Source organism: Ruditapes philippinarum, unplaced genomic scaffold (assembly GCF_026571515.1).
Source record: "Ruditapes philippinarum isolate M1 unplaced genomic scaffold, ASM2657151v2 ctg3962_1_1_1_1, whole genome shotgun sequence".
In the NCBI taxonomy this organism is placed as follows: domain Eukaryota; kingdom Metazoa; phylum Mollusca; class Bivalvia; order Venerida; family Veneridae; genus Ruditapes; species Ruditapes philippinarum.
Genome location: NW_026852906.1, coordinates 23,155 through 42,956, shown reverse-complemented (window position 1 = coordinate 42,956; position 19,802 = coordinate 23,155). Strand labels below are relative to the sequence as shown.

The 19,802-nt window shown below is 29.9% G+C and overlaps 1 protein-coding gene across 1 annotated transcript in view; it reads right to left on the bottom strand.

Annotated features, from left to right (window-relative positions):
• Positions 1–19,802, bottom strand: part of LOC132728124 (uncharacterized) — a gene marked incomplete at its 5' end in the record, with an annotated part of 42,875 nt that continues 23,073 nt past the window's right edge. The window contains 4 exons of the mRNA XM_060713747.1: positions 1–796; positions 1,885–2,017; positions 2,352–2,463; positions 2,832–3,104. Of these exons, the coding sequence (XP_060569730.1) occupies positions 493–796; positions 1,885–2,017; positions 2,352–2,463; positions 2,832–3,104 (822 nt within the window). The remainder of the gene's footprint in view (positions 797–1,884; positions 2,018–2,351; positions 2,464–2,831; positions 3,105–19,802) is intronic.

Here is a 19,802-nt window from a genome sequence, read left to right as displayed (position 1 = left end):
CAACAACAAACAATTAGATTAATGATGAATATTTGAAGTACTAGATAAGGAATTCGGAATACTAACATACATATTCTATAACCCAACAAGATTTTTGCATGCTTTTGCACACATTACAAGATACTTTCAATAAAAATAGGTAGATGTTGAAAACAAAACAATTTTAGCGTCAGTTTCTACTTGAAAATAAAACAAAACAATCTAAACGTTAGTTACTACTTGAAAATGATTTTTAGTAGACATTCCCATGGTATGAATCAATATTATAACGATTAATTTGGCAATAATATAAATACTAGTATAAAATAATGTGCAAGGAAATCTATCCAAAACCCTCTACAAACTAACGTTATTTATGCATAACATTGCAATCGTTATGAAATGTCATCAGTAAAAAAAATGGTTTCTGCAAGCTTGTTAACATTCGGTAATACACCTCTTAGAAATAGACTGTACATTCATTCATTTTTGTATTGTCATGCGGACTTTATTTTAGTCCAATTCAATATCTATATACGAAATGTCCCTTTTTGGCTTTGAATTGTTTGGTGTTGCAGAGTGTTGCCCACTTTCGCTTTCATAATTGTCGATCTCTCTATTGATCATATCGGTTTCTCTAGTTGAGATATCCTTTGCACCTTGGTGAATTTGATGTGCTGCTCCGATCATTACGTTCTGTTGAAATTTTGGTTTAGCTGGATTGAGAAATCTTGTTAGGTTGCCATTCATTTGCATTTTCTTTCTATGTAAATCATCATCTGACACCCATGTCTTTGGTTGAACGCCGATTGATGAACTGAATGATCAATAATGCATTTTAATCTTGAATATTAAAATAGATAAATGGCAAATTATGATTAGTACAAATTCCACTGATTATTATAAAAAATAAAATTTATCCATGTAAATGTTTACCAAATGATGTGAAATTTCCTTCAAACTACAGTAGAATCCCTCCTTAAGACCACCCCGGAATTAAGACCACCCGCTATTAAGACCAGTTTTTATAAGAACGGAATTTTCTGTTCTTCATGTCAATGGTTACATGATCAAGAATTAAGACCACCTCGCTTATCCACTTTTAAGACCACCAGATTCAGTCCCAATTCTCTATTTTGTTCTTTATTTGACCCCACTATTGAGACCACAGATTTAAAGTCAACACCTACCTAGATCTTTAATTTGTTGTTATGTTGTTATTTTCTGCTTAAATGCTCTTAGGCATGACACTTCATTTCACAAGGTATCAAAAACACCTTTTATTATTGGGATATTGTATGAAATAAGGTGAGAAAGTAGATTTTAGAGTGGTTTAATGTTGATTTAAGCACACTGATTTTGCTATGAATTTATTAGTTATTTGATGGGTGTATTATGTACATCATATAATAATTTATATTGAAATCAGATCAAATAGAATTTTATAATAAATTTCTTCAGAAATGTTTTCTTCCCATCAGATGTAACATTACAACATACTTTAATATTTGCAGGTTAATATACATATTGTTTATTCACACAAAATGACTAAAATAGAACATGGTCGTAAAGTGTGTAAGCAATAAGAATACTCAAAATTAAGACCACCCCGCAATTAAGACCACTTTGGTCCAGGCCCGATGGTGGTCTTAATTGAGGGTTTTTACTGTAGTTGCGAACTTGTAAAATCACCGAAAACCATCGCTCTTAAAATTGATTATTTTAAGTATGAAAATTAAAACATTAAATCATGCACTTTCTTTCCTTTTTGACACATTAAAACAGAAGTCAAAATTTTCACTTTTGCAAAAAAGTTAATTTATACTTTTACATTTTTACATTTGCAGACTTTATTCTCTATCAAGATTTCCATTTTTGTATATATATTTAATTTTAAAAATTTACCTGTGTTTCTTTAAAACTTTGGATACAAACACATATATCAGCACACCTGCTACTACAACAATGATTGATGAGCCAATGACGATTCCTACAATAGCCCCTGTTCCTAATCCCGTACCTGAGTCTTCACAATCATCTACGAAATGAAATACATTAACGAAGACATATCAGCTTTGCTTATACCGATATAGTCCTTTAGCCTTTAAACATAAACTGTTGATTTATTGGTAAAACCTATTTATCTTTATTTGTTTTCATTCAAATATCTGCTTAAAAATAAATAAGCATTCTTATCTAGTTTTGAATTTGATGCAATTACAACAAAATTTGTAGGAAAGTAGAACAAGTAAAAAAATATTCAAATGATAAACATGACTTACACATCATTAGTATTGTAATTTCAAGTATTCACTTAAATTTTTCAGTTTAAAATGTGGCGGAAATATTGACTCAAATGCACATATACTTACATTTCGTCCAACCGTAAGGGTCGTTTGAAGGATCACAGGTAAAGCATGTATCATTGTCGAATACTTTGAAATTCTGAGCAATGCACGTAGCAGCGATGAAGCAAAAGCTATTCTATAAAAAGGGTTATTTAAGAATTATATATTTCTATTTAATAATATGTCGCTATCATGTCTATAGAAATAATCAACTCAAAGAAGGTATTTCTTATTCAAAAATACAACAAACAAATATTTCTTCTTCCATCAAATTTTTTTTATGTCTAAGTGCAAAGTGCGACTTAAAACCAAACCAAAACAATAGTATATTTTGTATAAGGAAATCAGGAGACGTTGTGTATGTATGTATATCTTTTAATACTTCACACTTATGTGTGTCTTTTAAGCCTATCACTTCAATACAGTTTCTTCACATACTACATCGCTTATTTTCAGATATAACATATATTTTCAAGACATAAATTATAGGTATTTAATGATTACCTTTAGCCTGAATGTAACTGCATCATTTATCTCAACATGTTCAAGACATATTATATCATAGATATATACAGGGTTGGCATCCCCATAATTTTCACCATCATTGCTGATAGAGAGCTCGTACATTATGACAGACAATTTGTCGGTATCGTGATTTAAATCGAAAGAGCTATTCATTGTCGCCGTTTGAACACAGCACTCGCCAGTAAAGATATCCTCGTAATAACCAAGACCTACTGATGTATTTCCTTCCATACGTGAACCATTGGAATATACCTAAGAAAAGCAGGAAGTAGGAGACAATATACAAACACGTATTTCAGTTATACAGTTTCTAATTTTATTTTTGTATGATTTTACCAATAGAGAAACGATATTTGAACAATAGGTTATTGTAAATAAATCAATCGACTAAAACAGTTTGATTCAAATTTTGTGTAATTTTCCAAGGATTTTTGTATTTTTGCCCCCCTTATTATTGTATTCCTTTGTTTTGTTTTCTTTTACCTGATGAAACAAATACAGTGATATATTTTTAAAACCCTTATATTGGGTGGTGTTGCACAAAAAACCATCAAATAATTTTTGTGTTATTTAAAACTGTAAGTGTCCTCACCCCTTATTGTAACACACCCCCCCCTTTCTATTCCCAACACAACGGGTGGAATTTGATGTCTATACTGCAATCAGGTCCTCGAAATATTCCATTGCATGTGCAAAGACCTTAATGTGACACAAAACAACCATTGATGTCAAAGTTCAATTATTGCTATATGCTCATTAATGTTTTATAAAATTTATTAATACAAATTTGTACATTATTCTTATCATTTTAGAAAATCTTTTACAAACAACCTTCTTTTTTATCAAAAAGAACATAAGAGTATTTAAAAATATTAACACACCTGTCCCAGCACAAATTCCGTTTCCACTGCAATTATTCATACAAATTTCATTGCGAAACGAGTTTACTTTATCTGTATTATTAGCGACATAAATTGGGCTCATTCTGAGAATTGTATCGGCAGCATTGTTTAGAATTGTCACGTGTGCATCAATCCAAGCTGTGTCGTTTCCTTGCTAAAAGCAGGTTAGTGAAGAAAATTTGTAATTTTTTAAAAGTTTGATAAAATTTTTGGGTTCCATCGCTTTTTGCACAACTTTTATTGACCCCATTAAGCCCACATATAAGCAGCTTGATGAATCAGTTAAAAAAGAAAACAGTATGAAAATTTCAGTAATCGTTTAGTTTTTTTTTTGATAGTTTTTTTAAAAATAATTAAAAACCCCCCCAAAACACGATAGAAAACAAATTAAAATTGCGCAGTCAAAGAACCAAATAATGAAAAACAAAAACTATACAATATTTCAAATTGATATAGCGCAGATACATGTACGGAAAGTACCACGTACATGATACAATGAAAAAACTTAACACATTAAGCACAGATGCAATTGTCAAACGATTTGTTTATGATGAAAGTATTTGAGGAATTGTTAATGAAAATTGTATGATTATAAAATGACATTCATTGAGGCCTTTGTCAATTGTACCTTTTTCCTATTCAGAATGCGAAGCAGTACGGTTTTTTAATCATTATTTCAATTTGACAGGAAGAACGTTGTTTTTATTAATTCTGAAATTTTCACAAAAGGATATTAAGTTTGATTTACGTACTTTTGTTTGCTGGTTTAGTGCCATATATCCTATAAAGCAATTAACGATCATGAACGGTTTAATAAAGTGTCTTGATTTCAACATATTTTATCTAAGTCAATATCTGCTCGACTCATGGTCAATGTAACTCATGTTGACCGTCAATTGCATAATGGGGAAATTACAAGTAATATAGTAATCACCGTCAAGTCATAAACACACTGTTCTACGACAACATCTGGGTCTTCCCCTGCGAGATGATCTGGAAATTCTTGGACTGCTGGTGTTGTATAGATTGAATGATTACATAGCTGAAATGCCTCGTCCTCAGTAAAACTGTTTGTGGCTCTCTAGAAAGATATAGAGAATACAAATGTGAAAGCTATTCTATAGCTTCAAAGTAAAATGGCATCATCGTTTTAACGTCAGTTCAACTCAATCATCTATGCAGTTATGTAATTCAGTTAAAGAGATTTAACGCCCACTTCACACGATATAAGAATTTGATTGAAACTGAGTAGAATAAACATCATATATTACATGTTTCGATGGAAGGCTCATTTACAATACTAACAACAGCATCGTCTGTGACAACTGTATCAAAAATCCAGTTAATGTTGAATTTTGTGGATAGAAGCTAAAACGCATGATTTAAAATATAGAGTCAAAGATAATTAATTGATAAAGATTGACTTTAAAGATCCTGTATCACAATTTTTTTAAGGTTTTAAATCACAATTAAGATTTATCAATATTGTAGGTTCCAAAAGGCATTATTTATAAGGATATTACCGAATTTAACATATCATGTAAATAAAAGGAGGTAAGTAGAAATTTATTTTCTATATGGTTTAAGTCAAATTTTACAATAAGAAATAATGCATATATTTTAATGATTACATATAATATGCACAAATATTTGCAGTACATATCTTACACATTCTTGCATTATTATGTACATATATATAATTTCACTTCCACTTTGATCAAAACATACAGGATCTACACATATACTACACTAAAAATCAATACCTTTTTACGCGACAACAAATGTTGATAATGAGTACTCATTTTCATTTCTGAGTGTTCGGGAACTGATCGTCTTTTCCTTCTGCTGATCTTACATTTTCTGCTTGTTATTGAATTTGCTCGTGTACATGTCTGGTCAACATTATTTACATTCCAGTGATCAAGTTTACGTTTTGTGTTTATAAACAGATTTTCTTCATCAGTCAATCTGTAATACAAATGATATAATCCGTACCAAGATGCCAAAACTATTCAACTATTCAACTCCTGTTCTCCAGTATTAAATGAAATAAAGAATTGATCAATCGCACACTAATTTGATCCGCATCATTGCTTAGGCTCATTTCACAATTCATTGTAGATGTTAAAATGAAATACACTTTACATGAACGAAGACTAGACTACACAATTTGCTATCAATACTATTCCATGACATAATGTTGGGTTAGTACATTATGCTCATAAAATCAAATTGTGTATTCTAGATCAAGTTTAATTAACGACAATTAAAATATGGATTTGCAAGTTATTAAATAACACCTCAACATTTGCCAAAATTGAATACTTATAATGATGTCACAGGTCAAGTATACATTGCCCGTAATGTCAAGTGCTGTATGTTTTTTAAGAGTAATGTTTTATTGTCATTGTTCCTTTTTGTTTCCGTAGTTTTTAATTTAATTCTTACACTCATAGCTCATATCTCACATCCAAAAGCCGTCACCTATACATAACAGTACTTAACAACCTCTTCGATTATCTGTTCCTGCTAATTTTTCAATTTCCCAGCTAATCTGCAATACGCATGCGCACTTAAATTTTGAAATTGTTGGCGCAAGCCTAGGTTGTGTTGGAGTGAAGAACATATATTTTGAGTAGCTCAAACATATCTTTTTACAGACCCCTTCACTACAGATCCAGAACTCACAGTAGAGTCGACGAAACCCTTTTGTTGACAATGACAAAAACTATTATCAATCATGCAAACAAAAAAGGTCTCGCTAAATAGATATATATCAAGTTTGTTAATAACTTGATTTGTAGGAGAAACATGCCTTGTTTAAAAGCAATTAACCTAAAATATTTTGTTATTTCCTTATGTTTTACAAAAATAAATGTCACAAAAATATGTAAAAACTATAAATAAGTGAAAGTTTTTTAAATAAATTGGGTCATAACACAACCACGAACCTCCAGCTATCAGCAAATTTATAACTTCTGTTGTTATCATCAGAAATAGTTCCGTCTCTATGTTCTAGATCATTAGATCTATCCCCGTCAAAGTTTCCACAAAGTCCAGCCACATTTCCAAAATCTTTGGCAGACATGTACACATCTATGTTCATTACGTTACCCCATAAAAGTATTTCAATCATTGTACCAATTGGTGTTCGAACCTTAAACAAATTTGGTATTCATATTTTTATCGAAATTATTTGTGATGCTATACGCATTTATAATAATCCTTTTTCATTATAATAAGTACAAATTCATCATTATAAATTATCATGCTTTGTTTATTCTTAGTCAGTTAAAACAACAAGCTTTATTCAAAGCACGTATGAGACAAAGAAATGTATACCATATATCTGTAATCGTTGATATGTTCAATATCAATAAGTCCACCATCTCCGCATGAAAGATCAAACTTGAAAGGTTTATCATGACATCTGTTGATGACAAAATGATCGACACCAACAGCTATTGCTATTCCACAGGCACATACGGGACCACGCCTGTATCTAGGTCTGCAAAATCTTGCAGATGTTTGTACCTGTATGGGTTAATTGAGATAAAGGTGGATAAAGGTATACAGTAAGACATTTTATTCTTTTTACAACTATCTGGTCGAAAGTAAAACGATATGTTGGCTTAACAGCTTTTAACGAATAAAATTTCAAGACATAAATGTGATAAACTTAAGTTTAAACATATTCATTTTTAAAAACAGTGTGTGATTTAAGCTGAATTAAGATGGCAAAAACATCAAATATTCCTTAAACAAATCAAAATGATATTTGTTTTGGAAACATTGTTGTGATCGCGATAAGACTGCAAAGTCACAGTTTTCTTACATAAGGGAGACGCATTTATTATTATTTAATTGTTTCTGTACAACCGACACAAAAAGTGTATATATCAACTTCGTTATTTGAAAAAAAAACTAGAAATGTGTCGGATGCCCCAGCATACGGCCAAATTTGCAGATGTTATAATATTTAGTTCCAAATTTGTTTGCACAAATTATTTTTTTCATTTTAAGTTCAAAGCTCTTAAAACTAAACAATGTTTACACAAACCATTTTTAAACAAAGTTCAAGGCACTGAAACTATTCAGTGTTAACCTTTTGTAAATTGCATATTGCATATTTCTAGCCAAATTAATGGCTACATACATTTCCACAAAAGTATGAGTGCTGAAACTGAAAATTCAAAATTTTCCCAACATTCAAGGGAGATAACTTTGTCCACAATCATTGAACCACGACCAAATTCAAACTTGAACTGCTTATTCCTAAGATGTATCTATATGTCAAATTTGACTTGAATGTGTACAACCATTGAGGAGATAATGAACTGAAACTTAAGATATCTGATTTTTTCCAAAGTTCAAGAGGGATAACTCTGTCAGCTATCATCAAACCATAACCAAATTGGAAATTGACCGATGCATTCTTATGGCATATCCATATCTTTAATTTGAGTTGAATATGTACAACTGTTGGGGAGAGAATGAATGAGAACTGAAAATTTCCTTTTTTTTCAAAGTAAAAGGGGCATAACTCTGCCAAAAATCATCGAACCATAACAAAATTTGAACTTGACCTGCGAATTTCTTTGATGTACCCACATGTCAAATTTGAGTTGAATGTGTAATACCCTAGAGGAGATAATGAACGGAAACTGAAAATTTCATATTATTTTCAAAGTAAAAGGGACATAACTCTGCCAAAAATCATCGAACCATGACTAAATTCGAACTTGACCTGTATTTTTTCATGACATATCCATATGTCAAGTTTCAGTTGAATGTGTAATACTGTTGGGGAGATAATGAAAGGAAACTGAAAATTTCATATTATTTTCATAGTAAAAGGGACATAACTCTGCCAAAAAAATCATCGAACATTACCAAATTCGAACTTGACCCGTATTTTTACATGACCTATCCATATGTCAAGTTTGAGTTGAATGTGTTATATCGTTGGAGAGATAATGAACGGAAACTGAAAATTTCATATTATTTTCATAGTAAAAGGGGCATAACTCTGTCAAAAATCATCGAACCATTACCAAATTCGAACTTGACCTGTATTTTGTCATGCCAAATTTGAGATGAATGTGTGCAACCGTTACTAAGATAATGAACGGACACTGATGATGACGGAATGACAGAATGACGGAAGGACGGAATGACGGAGCAGTGTAATACTATATGCCCCAGCCATTATATGGCGGGAGCATAAAAACAATGAGTCGAAAAGAATCAGGCTATTATACAATAAGTATATAATATAATAAAGAAAAGTAATAGCCAGAAAAACAATCAAAAAGACAAAGGAATTAAACCACGCATGCCGTTACCTCCGTTTGAAATTTCTCATTCAGGTACAACATGTAATCCCCCTCTCTCTGTGCCTCGTAATATCTATAATGAAATATTTAAGAAAGAAGTAAACAATCAAAATGTATTTTTCTTTTATCCAATTCAAAGATCAAAATAGAAAGGAGCAGAAGAGGTTAATTTATTATTTTGACAGACATGTTTACTTCTGTAGACTGTTCATATAGGACTGAGCTAGTAAAAGATTTATAACAAGGGCATCCATCTAAAGAATTGCAGTAAATTTCATACAGTTGAAAAGAATCTCATCTTAAACAAAACTATCCAACGTTTGAAGGCATTTCAAAGACTGAAAACAAAAATAATCTAAACTTATGAAATGATATTGTTTCCTGAATATCATTTCCTAACTAAATATAAGTATTATCTTATGAAATTGAAAGAACAGTATCTTACATGCCCTCTACAGTTTTCATATGGGGGTCAACGTGGGAATAGCATCTTTTATTCCAGTGTCTATTTTCGTCGGTAATATCCACCTTTATGAAGGATAAAAATATTTAAAACGTTTTCGATAGTTTTTTGCGCTTTTAAGGAAGATAATCATGGATAATAAAACTTCACAAAACAAGATTGTTGAATAGAGTTTAATTTTCTTAAAGCTGTACAAAATGTCTTACTTTTTTCACTAATAACTTGCTATCAATAACAAAGGTTGCTCATTTCATTGATAGAAATTACAACTTTCAATGAATGATTCATAAAGTTGATAGAAATTATATCTTTCACACGTTAAAAATTATTTATTATAAGTCATCATACATAATTATCCTTAATGATTGTTACAAATGCTAATTACAAGTAAAGATCATAGTTCAATGATAATATTTTGCTATATTCAATAACTATTTTTCACTTACATGAACTTCACCAAGCACCTGAAAGGGAAATTAATTCGGTATATGTTAAATACGTTTCAATCATCCGCAATATTGCATAAAACAATTTCATATGATGAATCACCATGTTATAAACATTGAAAAAACATTAATCACAATAAATGACTTAATAAACTAAATATTTTTAAGATTTCATACCATTTGTGTGACAGGTATTCCAGCGACACTTAATCCATTGTACGACAATATTAATTGAAGGTCAAAAGCGGTCTGATCATCATAATCATTGTCAATAGATGAAAGTTGTGCTGTATACATTTTCTTTGTCCACATTTCACCTTTCTTCAAACTCTTAAAGAGATAATTGTACAAATAAAGATCCAATGTAAGATAAAAAGTATATGTGTAATATGTCAAATCATGAAGCATTAAATTAAAATAAAAAATAATCAATTTCTTGGATGATCAAATTCTAATAAAATTGTCTAGAAGTGTTTATATAAATAAAAAAAGAAGAAATATAGATATTGATTGTGATGTTGTTTTATATTTGAGGAAAATGAAGGACGACCATTCTAAACAAATTAAAAAAATCAAAGTAGGTAAATCTGAGACAAATGAAGATTCGCACTCGCTCGTTATACCTTTATTTCTACAAATGGTTTACTTGGATCATCGGAGCTTTGTACTATTATTCGACAACTACAGTCATCTACATTATTTATAATGTCCTGGACCGATATTGTTTCTAGGCAGCTTGCTACATCTTCATCTCTGTAGTTACATCCTAAGGGTATTGTTTGCTCAATTGTTATGTTAGCAACCCCACTTTTACTTAGTATGATATCTTTGTGTGATATCTGAAACAATGTTTGAACACACGAGTATGACTGAACACACGAGTATGACTTAAAACATTTTTTTTATTTTTTTTAGTTTTTTTTATGGATTCAATTGCTCTCTACTTTATCATTAAAATGAAACCGAAACCCAATACTATCAATGTATAATTCATCGGGGAGATATTTTGTTCTGCGTTATTATTTTGCATCTAACAGAAATGCTTTAACTGATGATATTAATTTCTTTGGGTGTAATATTACTATGCTAACCTTCCACCCGGCATAGTAAGCATCACTTGTAGCTTCCTGTGTCTCGTTTGTATTTGCAGGAAATACACCACACCGGACCTAGGTAAACGATATAAAAAGCAATCTCTTTACTCTATTTCATTTGATAAAAACAATTACAATAAAAAATGAAAATATGTTTAAAGTTTCATTGTATTTCCAATTTCTTAAATGGCGATGAATTGATAAGTGTTTGTGATTAAAAAGAAAAGCAAGCCGTAACGACTTCTCTGATCACAATACTTTTCAAAGAGATAATGTAATTGATTAAGTGTAAATAAAATTAATAATGGTGTACCTCGTATCCGTGTTTCAAACTTGTAAGATATTTCTCTTTGAATGCCATGTCTTCTATATTAGAAGAAGGTCCCGTCTGTACTTGAAAGGTTCCGTTTATATACCTATGATTGTTTATCAACGATTAATTTATATGCACATTTACACAAAATGTATGATTGTATAATGTACATCTTTTTTTTTTTTTTTTTTTTTTTTTTTTTTTTTTTTTTTTTTTTTTTTTTTTTTTTGCAAAAAGCATAAGTATTCTTAGTTATTTATAACCAGATATGTTAAGTACATATAAAAGGCCTTTAATGTCGATTCATTTACAATTTTGACATATATATTATTTCAAAATAAAAGTTTCAAATAATAAGTCGAAAAATAGTGGAAAAAAGAACAATGAAGCGATACATTTTTCGATTTACATTCAATTATTCATTTGCAAAACTATAATAATAACTGAAGAAAATAATCTACCGGTTTCACTCGTTAAAACCGTTAGTGGGTAGACATTTGTATTCATTTATTATAAAAAGTTAGCTAATAAATAATTGCAATATAAATCGAAAAAGCCATTGCTCATTCTTTTTCTCGCTATAATTTCAACTATATATTATTGCCTTATTTCAAAGATACTTATAATTGCGACAATAGCATATTGATGTGATTCTATTTAAAAAAATATATAGCAGAAGATTTTCCATTTAAATATTCCGTTATTATAGTAAATTGTTCTTAGAATGCTAATTTAAGTTTAAATCATAAATATTTTTCCAATTATCTTTATTTTTAAGATAAGAAATATCTTAAAGAATAAGAAGTGAGTTAATTTCTCAAAAATGGGTGCATTTATACAAATTAAAAGTATGTTAGTATTGGTTTTTTTTAAACATATATAGAAATGTACATAAACTATATTTTAATGCAAGATAGAAAGTCTGGCCAAGCAAAATTATGTAAGCTCCAAATTCAAACTGCTATAGCAAAACATATAGATAGTAAAAATATGTCATACATTCATAATTTAGTTTTACCCCATATTATTTCAAACATTTTTCACAAACAGAATTTACATATAATGAATAATCTAGAACAATGCTGAAAAGGTCAGATCCGAAATAAAGGCCTTTTAATATCTTTAGAACATGTTTATAAATATCTGAAAATGTATTTGATTTAATCTTTTTAATTTCTTATATATGTACACTGGTTTTAGTTGTTGCTAAAGATGTGTCATTTTGAGCCTTTTTTCTGCATGCATGCATTTATTGAAGATGAACAAAATGGAAAACTAAATGATCACATGTAACTTAAAGTCACTTTGTAAATGATATTATAATATGAGAACAATATCTTTTATAATTGCTACAAAATGCAAAAATAATTCCAATAAATATGTCACGTGATTGACGTATGTGGAACATGCAAAGAGGGATGTGGCACTAAACATTACGAATAACAAAGATCTGATTGTGAAATTTTATATTTGTAAAATTAATGGGTTCTACTATCTAGAAAAGAATAACATGTTTGAAAATCTTATTTCTATTGGCGACCATGTGTTCTTGTATTAAGCTGCGTTTTTAGACATTACTCTCTATGATAAATCTTGCAGCAGTCGATTGTAGTAATAAATAAAATTATCCAATGTGCAAAGTCTGCCAAATATAGCGCATAATTGTCTACTCAAAACAGATTTATGGGCATGATTTTAACCTTGACCTTACATATCACACGTTTAGAACAATGCTTTATCATTTCTTTATTGCACATGTTCGAGATATGGTATTTTTAAGATTTCAGTGTTACCAAGCAATGAAAATATAAAATACCAGTTTGTTTTATATTGTGTGTTTTCCACGGCATTAAATGAACATCTATACTGTAGACTGCTGGTGTAAAAGATCACTTTTTTATCATCTTCTGTAATTGTTGTCTCTTCATGACTGATCTCTGGTGCTACCTTTACAGTGTTGTAATGTACTTAAAACAAATGATGGAATTTTGTAAAAAAAGACATTTATAACATGTAAGGTTTATACATTTTGATGCTTAACTATATTGTAAAAAAAAATTAAAATATAAGAATGTAATGTTTTCAAAAACGATCTATTGAATTAAGTTTTAAATATATTTCTATTTTTTCAAATAATATCACTTGCAAATGTTTACTTAAATTGTTGTGCTGATTCATTTATATGTTGAGTTTTCGTCTATAAAATGACAAACTGACCACTTTTGTTTCAAAATTATTTGACTTTATCTACAAAAAATCTTAAGGCGACAATATCACTAGGGGCCATCTGGACACTTTTTAGTAAGGGTTTTGGGCCTTATATGACGGTTACTGTCACGATTTCTAATTTCATCAGGGGGCGACAAACCGTGATGCCTGCTACCAACAATGTCTACAACCTGTATTTAGTGGTCGGAAAATCGCTAGTTAAGTTCCAAACGTAATAATTCTAAGAATCATTTCAACATATTTTAAATTGTTAAAAACGTATAAAGCAATACACAAGAATGAACAAAAAGTAATAAGTGTCTTAATCATTTCATCATTCATGTGGTCAAATCAAACACTTTAAAGTATCAATTGAATTTCTCAGAAATGACTAAATTTAAAAACCTACTCAAACATATTTCATGTCCATGATAGAGTCCAGTTAAATCAAACTGTAGTTTTCCACTGCACGATCTGACATAGATATAATTATTACAATTTCCGTTATCATCCGATGCGACATGGTAAGTACCATCATATATATAAACATAACAAACAACAAGTCTCATTGGATCTTCGCCTATTTCATCCGGCAATGAATCTAAAAAAACATATAAGTTTACACTTCAGTTTGTGCTTTTCACATTTATGATTATTCACAAAGCTTCATATACATATTTATCAGTGTGATGAAGTAAATCGTTTATTTAGTCTGTTCCTTCTGTCTAATTTTGTTTTCATCACAATATTAATAAGGAAGAATTCAAATTCAATTTTCTAAATGGAAAAGAAAAAATCTATCAAATTTTTAAAAATGCACATACCTTGCAAAAAGTAACGAACATTCCAATCTTTCCATGATGAACATGTATCAAATATTTTCCCAATGTCCTCAAGAGATGGCAAAACAAACTGCTTTCTGTCTATGAATGTATCAAGCCAACCATACTGATCATTAGGAGTGAATTTCAAGATATCATCATGTCTATTTTCGTCGTTTTGTATTGATAAGGCTTTTTTACAAGATTCTGTATAACATACAAAAGTTGTGTACTTATGCTTCAAACTCCAACATGATATGAGAAAGTTGAAATTGGCATAACTTGAAATGTATAAGAATCAATAAGACGTTATAAAAATAAATGCTAGTGATTTGACAATATTTATCTTAATTATCATACATTATGAGACGTGCCATGCATGGGAAAGAAAGAATGGAGAGGTTTCTACCAACATCATTTCTTGTGTTTGATTGCCGTTCTGAAACTAACTTAGTACTTTAATTCCATTATCACGATCTGAACTTTAAAAAGATGTAACAGATCAAAGGATAATTCAATTATTTAATAATCTGAGGGTGATTGAAATACACAAACTTAAAATTCTCTCATTTCATTTTTATCTAAATTTCTTGTGAACAGAATTAGTCACTTAACCACACAAGGTTTATCATGAATATATCAGTTTATACTATATACTTAAAGGATTTATTCATATCACATTATCACACAGTTTGACATAAGTGAACTGTGGAAAATGATGTAGTACTTGATCAAAATCATTTATTTAATGTACATGAATGTATAACGTGGTATTTTAGGAAAAGAGAGCCGCAAAATCGCTTATATTATATCGAATGATTGTATAATGTACTTTAAATGAAGTGGTAAATGTCAAAATTGTATTTTACTTACTTTCTGTATAAATTCTGTCTGAAATAGCAAATAAAACATTGATTGTTTACATGACCAATTACAGTTACATTAACGTGTAGTTTTTACATGAACATATGAACAGCCAAAATATTTCCATGTGTGTGTTAAATCATGTTGATTTATCTTTATTCCATCTTGATAATTAACTTTTATTCATATCATCATCATCAAAAACATTGTCTTCTTCATCATCATTTTGTTGTTGTTGTTGTTGCTGTTGTTGTTGTTGTTGCTGCTGCTGTTTTATTTATTATTATTATTATTATTATTATAATTATGATTATTATAAAAATATGGCTATAAGTAATAAGCATTGTGATATGTCATGGTAGATAAAACTTTGAAAATATCACAGATCGAGTTATACCTTAAATGCCCATAAACCCTTTTTGTGTTTCTCAAAACCTGTTCACTGTTTGCATTTTTTACAGTTTCCAAAGCGTAAATCATTGACATATACAAGATGAAAAACATTATAATGATGTAATTCGTACATGGATAACCATTGAATGAACATGTATAGTTTAACATTCATTTATGTTATTTTGTTAAGGAATTGCCGTTGTTTCATAGAGATTACACAAATGCATGCAAGATCTACCTTATTATGACAAACATAATGTCTCTTAAATTGCCATACCTTATCATGCGTGGCTTTACTTACCAAGGCAAATGTAAATACCAAAAAACATTGTACTCGTATCTGGTTCCGTGTAGTTGACCAAGGGAAAACTGTACAATAAGATTCCATTGCATTTCTTCATGTGAACATAAGTGTCCCATGTGCATTTTCGTTTCTCATTTAAGGTGCAAGCATGTACCTCTATAGTGTTCTCATTCATTTCTTCAATATCGGGATGCTTTTCTAAACAATAAAACGATAATTATGATACAATAGTATGTCAATTGTTGAAATATGCCTTGAACATTTTATAAGTATGAACAGTCAAAAAAATATCTGAAGTGTTCTCTTTATTCAGAAAATATGAACAATAAAAAGTACGTGTGTATTGCTGTCCACAATTTCTATGCAACAAAAGGTGCTTCCTTAAAACTCAGTTGATATCATTAACGGTTTTTAAGTATTCATTTTTCTATTCTTATTAATATAGACAAATGAGGAGAATTTGATTTTACCTGTAAGAGCTAGTCCTTTTCCCCGTGTACTGAAGCATTCTCGTGCAAGGGTTTCTTTTTGTGGTATTTGCATATGTCCATCCCATAAGCTCATGTTGTGCCATGTCAGTGTTGTATTAGAATACGACGAAATCCACCAATGATGGTAGAAACTGTTTCTATTTGAATTCGTTTGTTTCAACGACTCTTCACAAGAGGCTGAAATCAAGTTAATAAATATGCTTACACAAATTTTCACTCCTAATGTCACTCGAATCTGCTTGGCTATTACCGTAAGCAAACAAAAGCAAAATGGTTAAAATATACAGGAGTGCGGGGAAGCTTTCGATTTCTTTGCCACATTGGAGTTTGATTCAAGTTAAAACGCAATGATTTCTTGCTAACTTTCTCTATTTAATAAATCCAATAAATTTTTATTTTATTTTACAATGTACATCACATGTAATTTTCTCTCAACTTAACTCACGGCTTCAAATTTCATTCACTTTATATAGTTAACAATAAACATGAAATAAGCATGGAATTCATGGTACATGAAATACCTATGTATCGACTCCGACGGATTCTGACGGAGTTCAGGTTCCGACTCAATGCTCAACCACTTTGCTTTGAAATTTCAATATACATATTTTAGTACAATACTGATTATACTGGACTGCAAGACCTGTATTGGACGTATCTAACCCCTCATCCAATGTAGGGCTTATAACTTTGTACTCGCCAAAAATAATTTCATGTAGAATTATTATTTAAACATAAGAACACAAATGTAGTATTGCTACCTATGCAGGTTTCATATAAAAACGTAGGAGTCTGTCGGTTAGAAATAACAGAGATAGAGTATATTTTATAAAAAATATATGTTTTACTTTTGCACTTGTGCGTCATCCGACCTTAAATGTTATAATTGTAACAGCAGCTTTTGTACTTCACAGAAATGTGTTCCTTAAATACTTATAGAGCTTGAAGATAATGTAATTATCAGGAAGACGTCAGCGGTGCCAGAAAAAATATAGTGACCAACCGAACATCAACTATTTAAGATAAAGTACACAGAAATGAGGGTCGTAAAGTAGTAAATATACCGGACAGTCAGCCCACAGGCTTAAATGCCATGATGGCCTAAGCGGTGTTGTTCATTTCTTAAAAATACTTTAATATTTAACATTGACGTTATATTGATATTCTCAGACTTGGTCGTTAATGTCAGTAATTTATAAAAAAAAATTGTTTCTACTGTAAGAATTAACTTTCTGTTAATAAAAAAATATTGTCAATAAAACTTAGTTGCTTATTGTGATTCATATTATATGATTGATTTCCTATCTCTATTTATTTGTATCGATAAAATCTAAATTAATAGGGAGTTTGATATAATCGAATGAGAAATATACAAATAAATCTTACCTTCTGCTTTTGCAAAATCTATATACAGAGATAGAATAAAAATGAAAAATAGAAATAAAATGTTACAATATTTGTAACAACTTTTATCCATGTTCTTCTCCGTTTCAGAATATACAAAATAAATACAATTCGTATGTGACCTTACAACTTGATACAAGTTTTGAAAAACAGAAGAAAATCGTCTTTGATTCAACTAAAAAGATAAGTACAACAGTACCCAATTGTTTCTTTCAAAACATAATATATACGGTCTTGTCATATCGGGCATTATGTATAGTGATTATTGAAAATAATTGACAAAATTGTTCCTTTTGGATAAAGTAAAGTTATGATTGCATGTGAGAAATAATTTATTTTAGGGTGAAATTAGAAAGAAAAAAGAATACCCTATAATTATACTTCAATCAGTATAGAAAATATTTATTTCAAACCGAACTTCCTCTTGCAGTTGAGAAAACTATAATAAATAACAAGTTCATTATGTTGTTCTAATGATAAGAGTTTTTGGTGAAAACAGTATGTTTAAATATTCAATAACTTAAAAACTAGCATAATACATAAATTACATAAAATCAGCGCTAGTTTTTTAAAGAAGAAAATACAGACCATGATGTCTACAGGTGTTTAAGGACCACACGAATTACTTTAAAACAAAAATTCAGATCATTTGTTCACTCGGTATTTTTTGTTGTTTTTCATTGTGTAAAATGAAATTGAAACCAAAGATCGGACTTTATATAATTACGAGTATTTTTTTCTCTATTATCCTTTAGCAGATTCGTTCATTCATTTATTCATTTGTTTATTTGTATTCATTTATTTTAAAATAAATTAATGATTTAAATAGACCAAAAAGAAAATAACCTTTTAGTTTGAAATATGCATAAATCTGATTATTTCATTTAAAAACGAACAAATTTTTTCTTTCAATACCTTTAATTGAGTTCGAAAAAGTTAAAAGTTGAACACGTGAATAACTGCAATATTTTTAAACGAAAAAAATATAAGTAAACCTGTATTACATATACCGTTATAGATTTAATATCAATATAGCTGCGCCATGACAAAATCAACATAGTACGTTTGCGATCAGCATGGATCAAGACCAGCATGGGCATCCGCACAGTCTGATAAGGATCCATGCTGTTCACTTACAAACCCTAATTACAAGTAAGAAACTATGGATCCTTATCAGACGACTGTGCGGATGCGCAGGCAAGTATGGGTGCATGCTGGTCGCAAACGCACTATGTTGGTTTTGTCATGGCGCGGCTCATATCTTCAAAGTGTATCAGAACGTAATATAATTAATTTTGGCACAAAGCTATTATATAATTCTTGCTTTGCATAGAACATCAACTTGTTCAATTGCTTTGATTTGATGTATTTAATTAAGTAGAATATTGAAATAGAAATATCAATTGCCAAACACCTCTTCATTTATACAAGCCTAAAAAAGAGAAAAAGAAATCTTAATAATAATTAGCAAGTGTACGAGGACAAGCTTTGTAATATTGACCAAATAAAATTAATTTTGACTCTCAAATCTCTCAAATTTCAATAAATGAATAAGACAACCAAAACCAATGCTACCCACATTTGTATTGTCGATTTTTATCGAACAGTCATGACATTAACAAAATCCGTAAAATTTAATTCTTTAAAACAACAATAACAACAAAAGCAGCAATGTTTTAAGTTTAATACGTTTATTCGCTATTATTACGCTCTTGAAGCGTTTAATTAACCGGTTTCTTATGCTCCGATAACAATCTTTCATGTTGCTATATATCTTTATCACTTTTGTCATAAATTTGTAGTTTTGTAGTGTTGACTTTCAGTACAAAGTCATGATGTTTTAAATTATCCATGTGATAAGTTATGAATTATTCTTCATTTTAATATAAAGATAATTTAGAGGTCAATGAT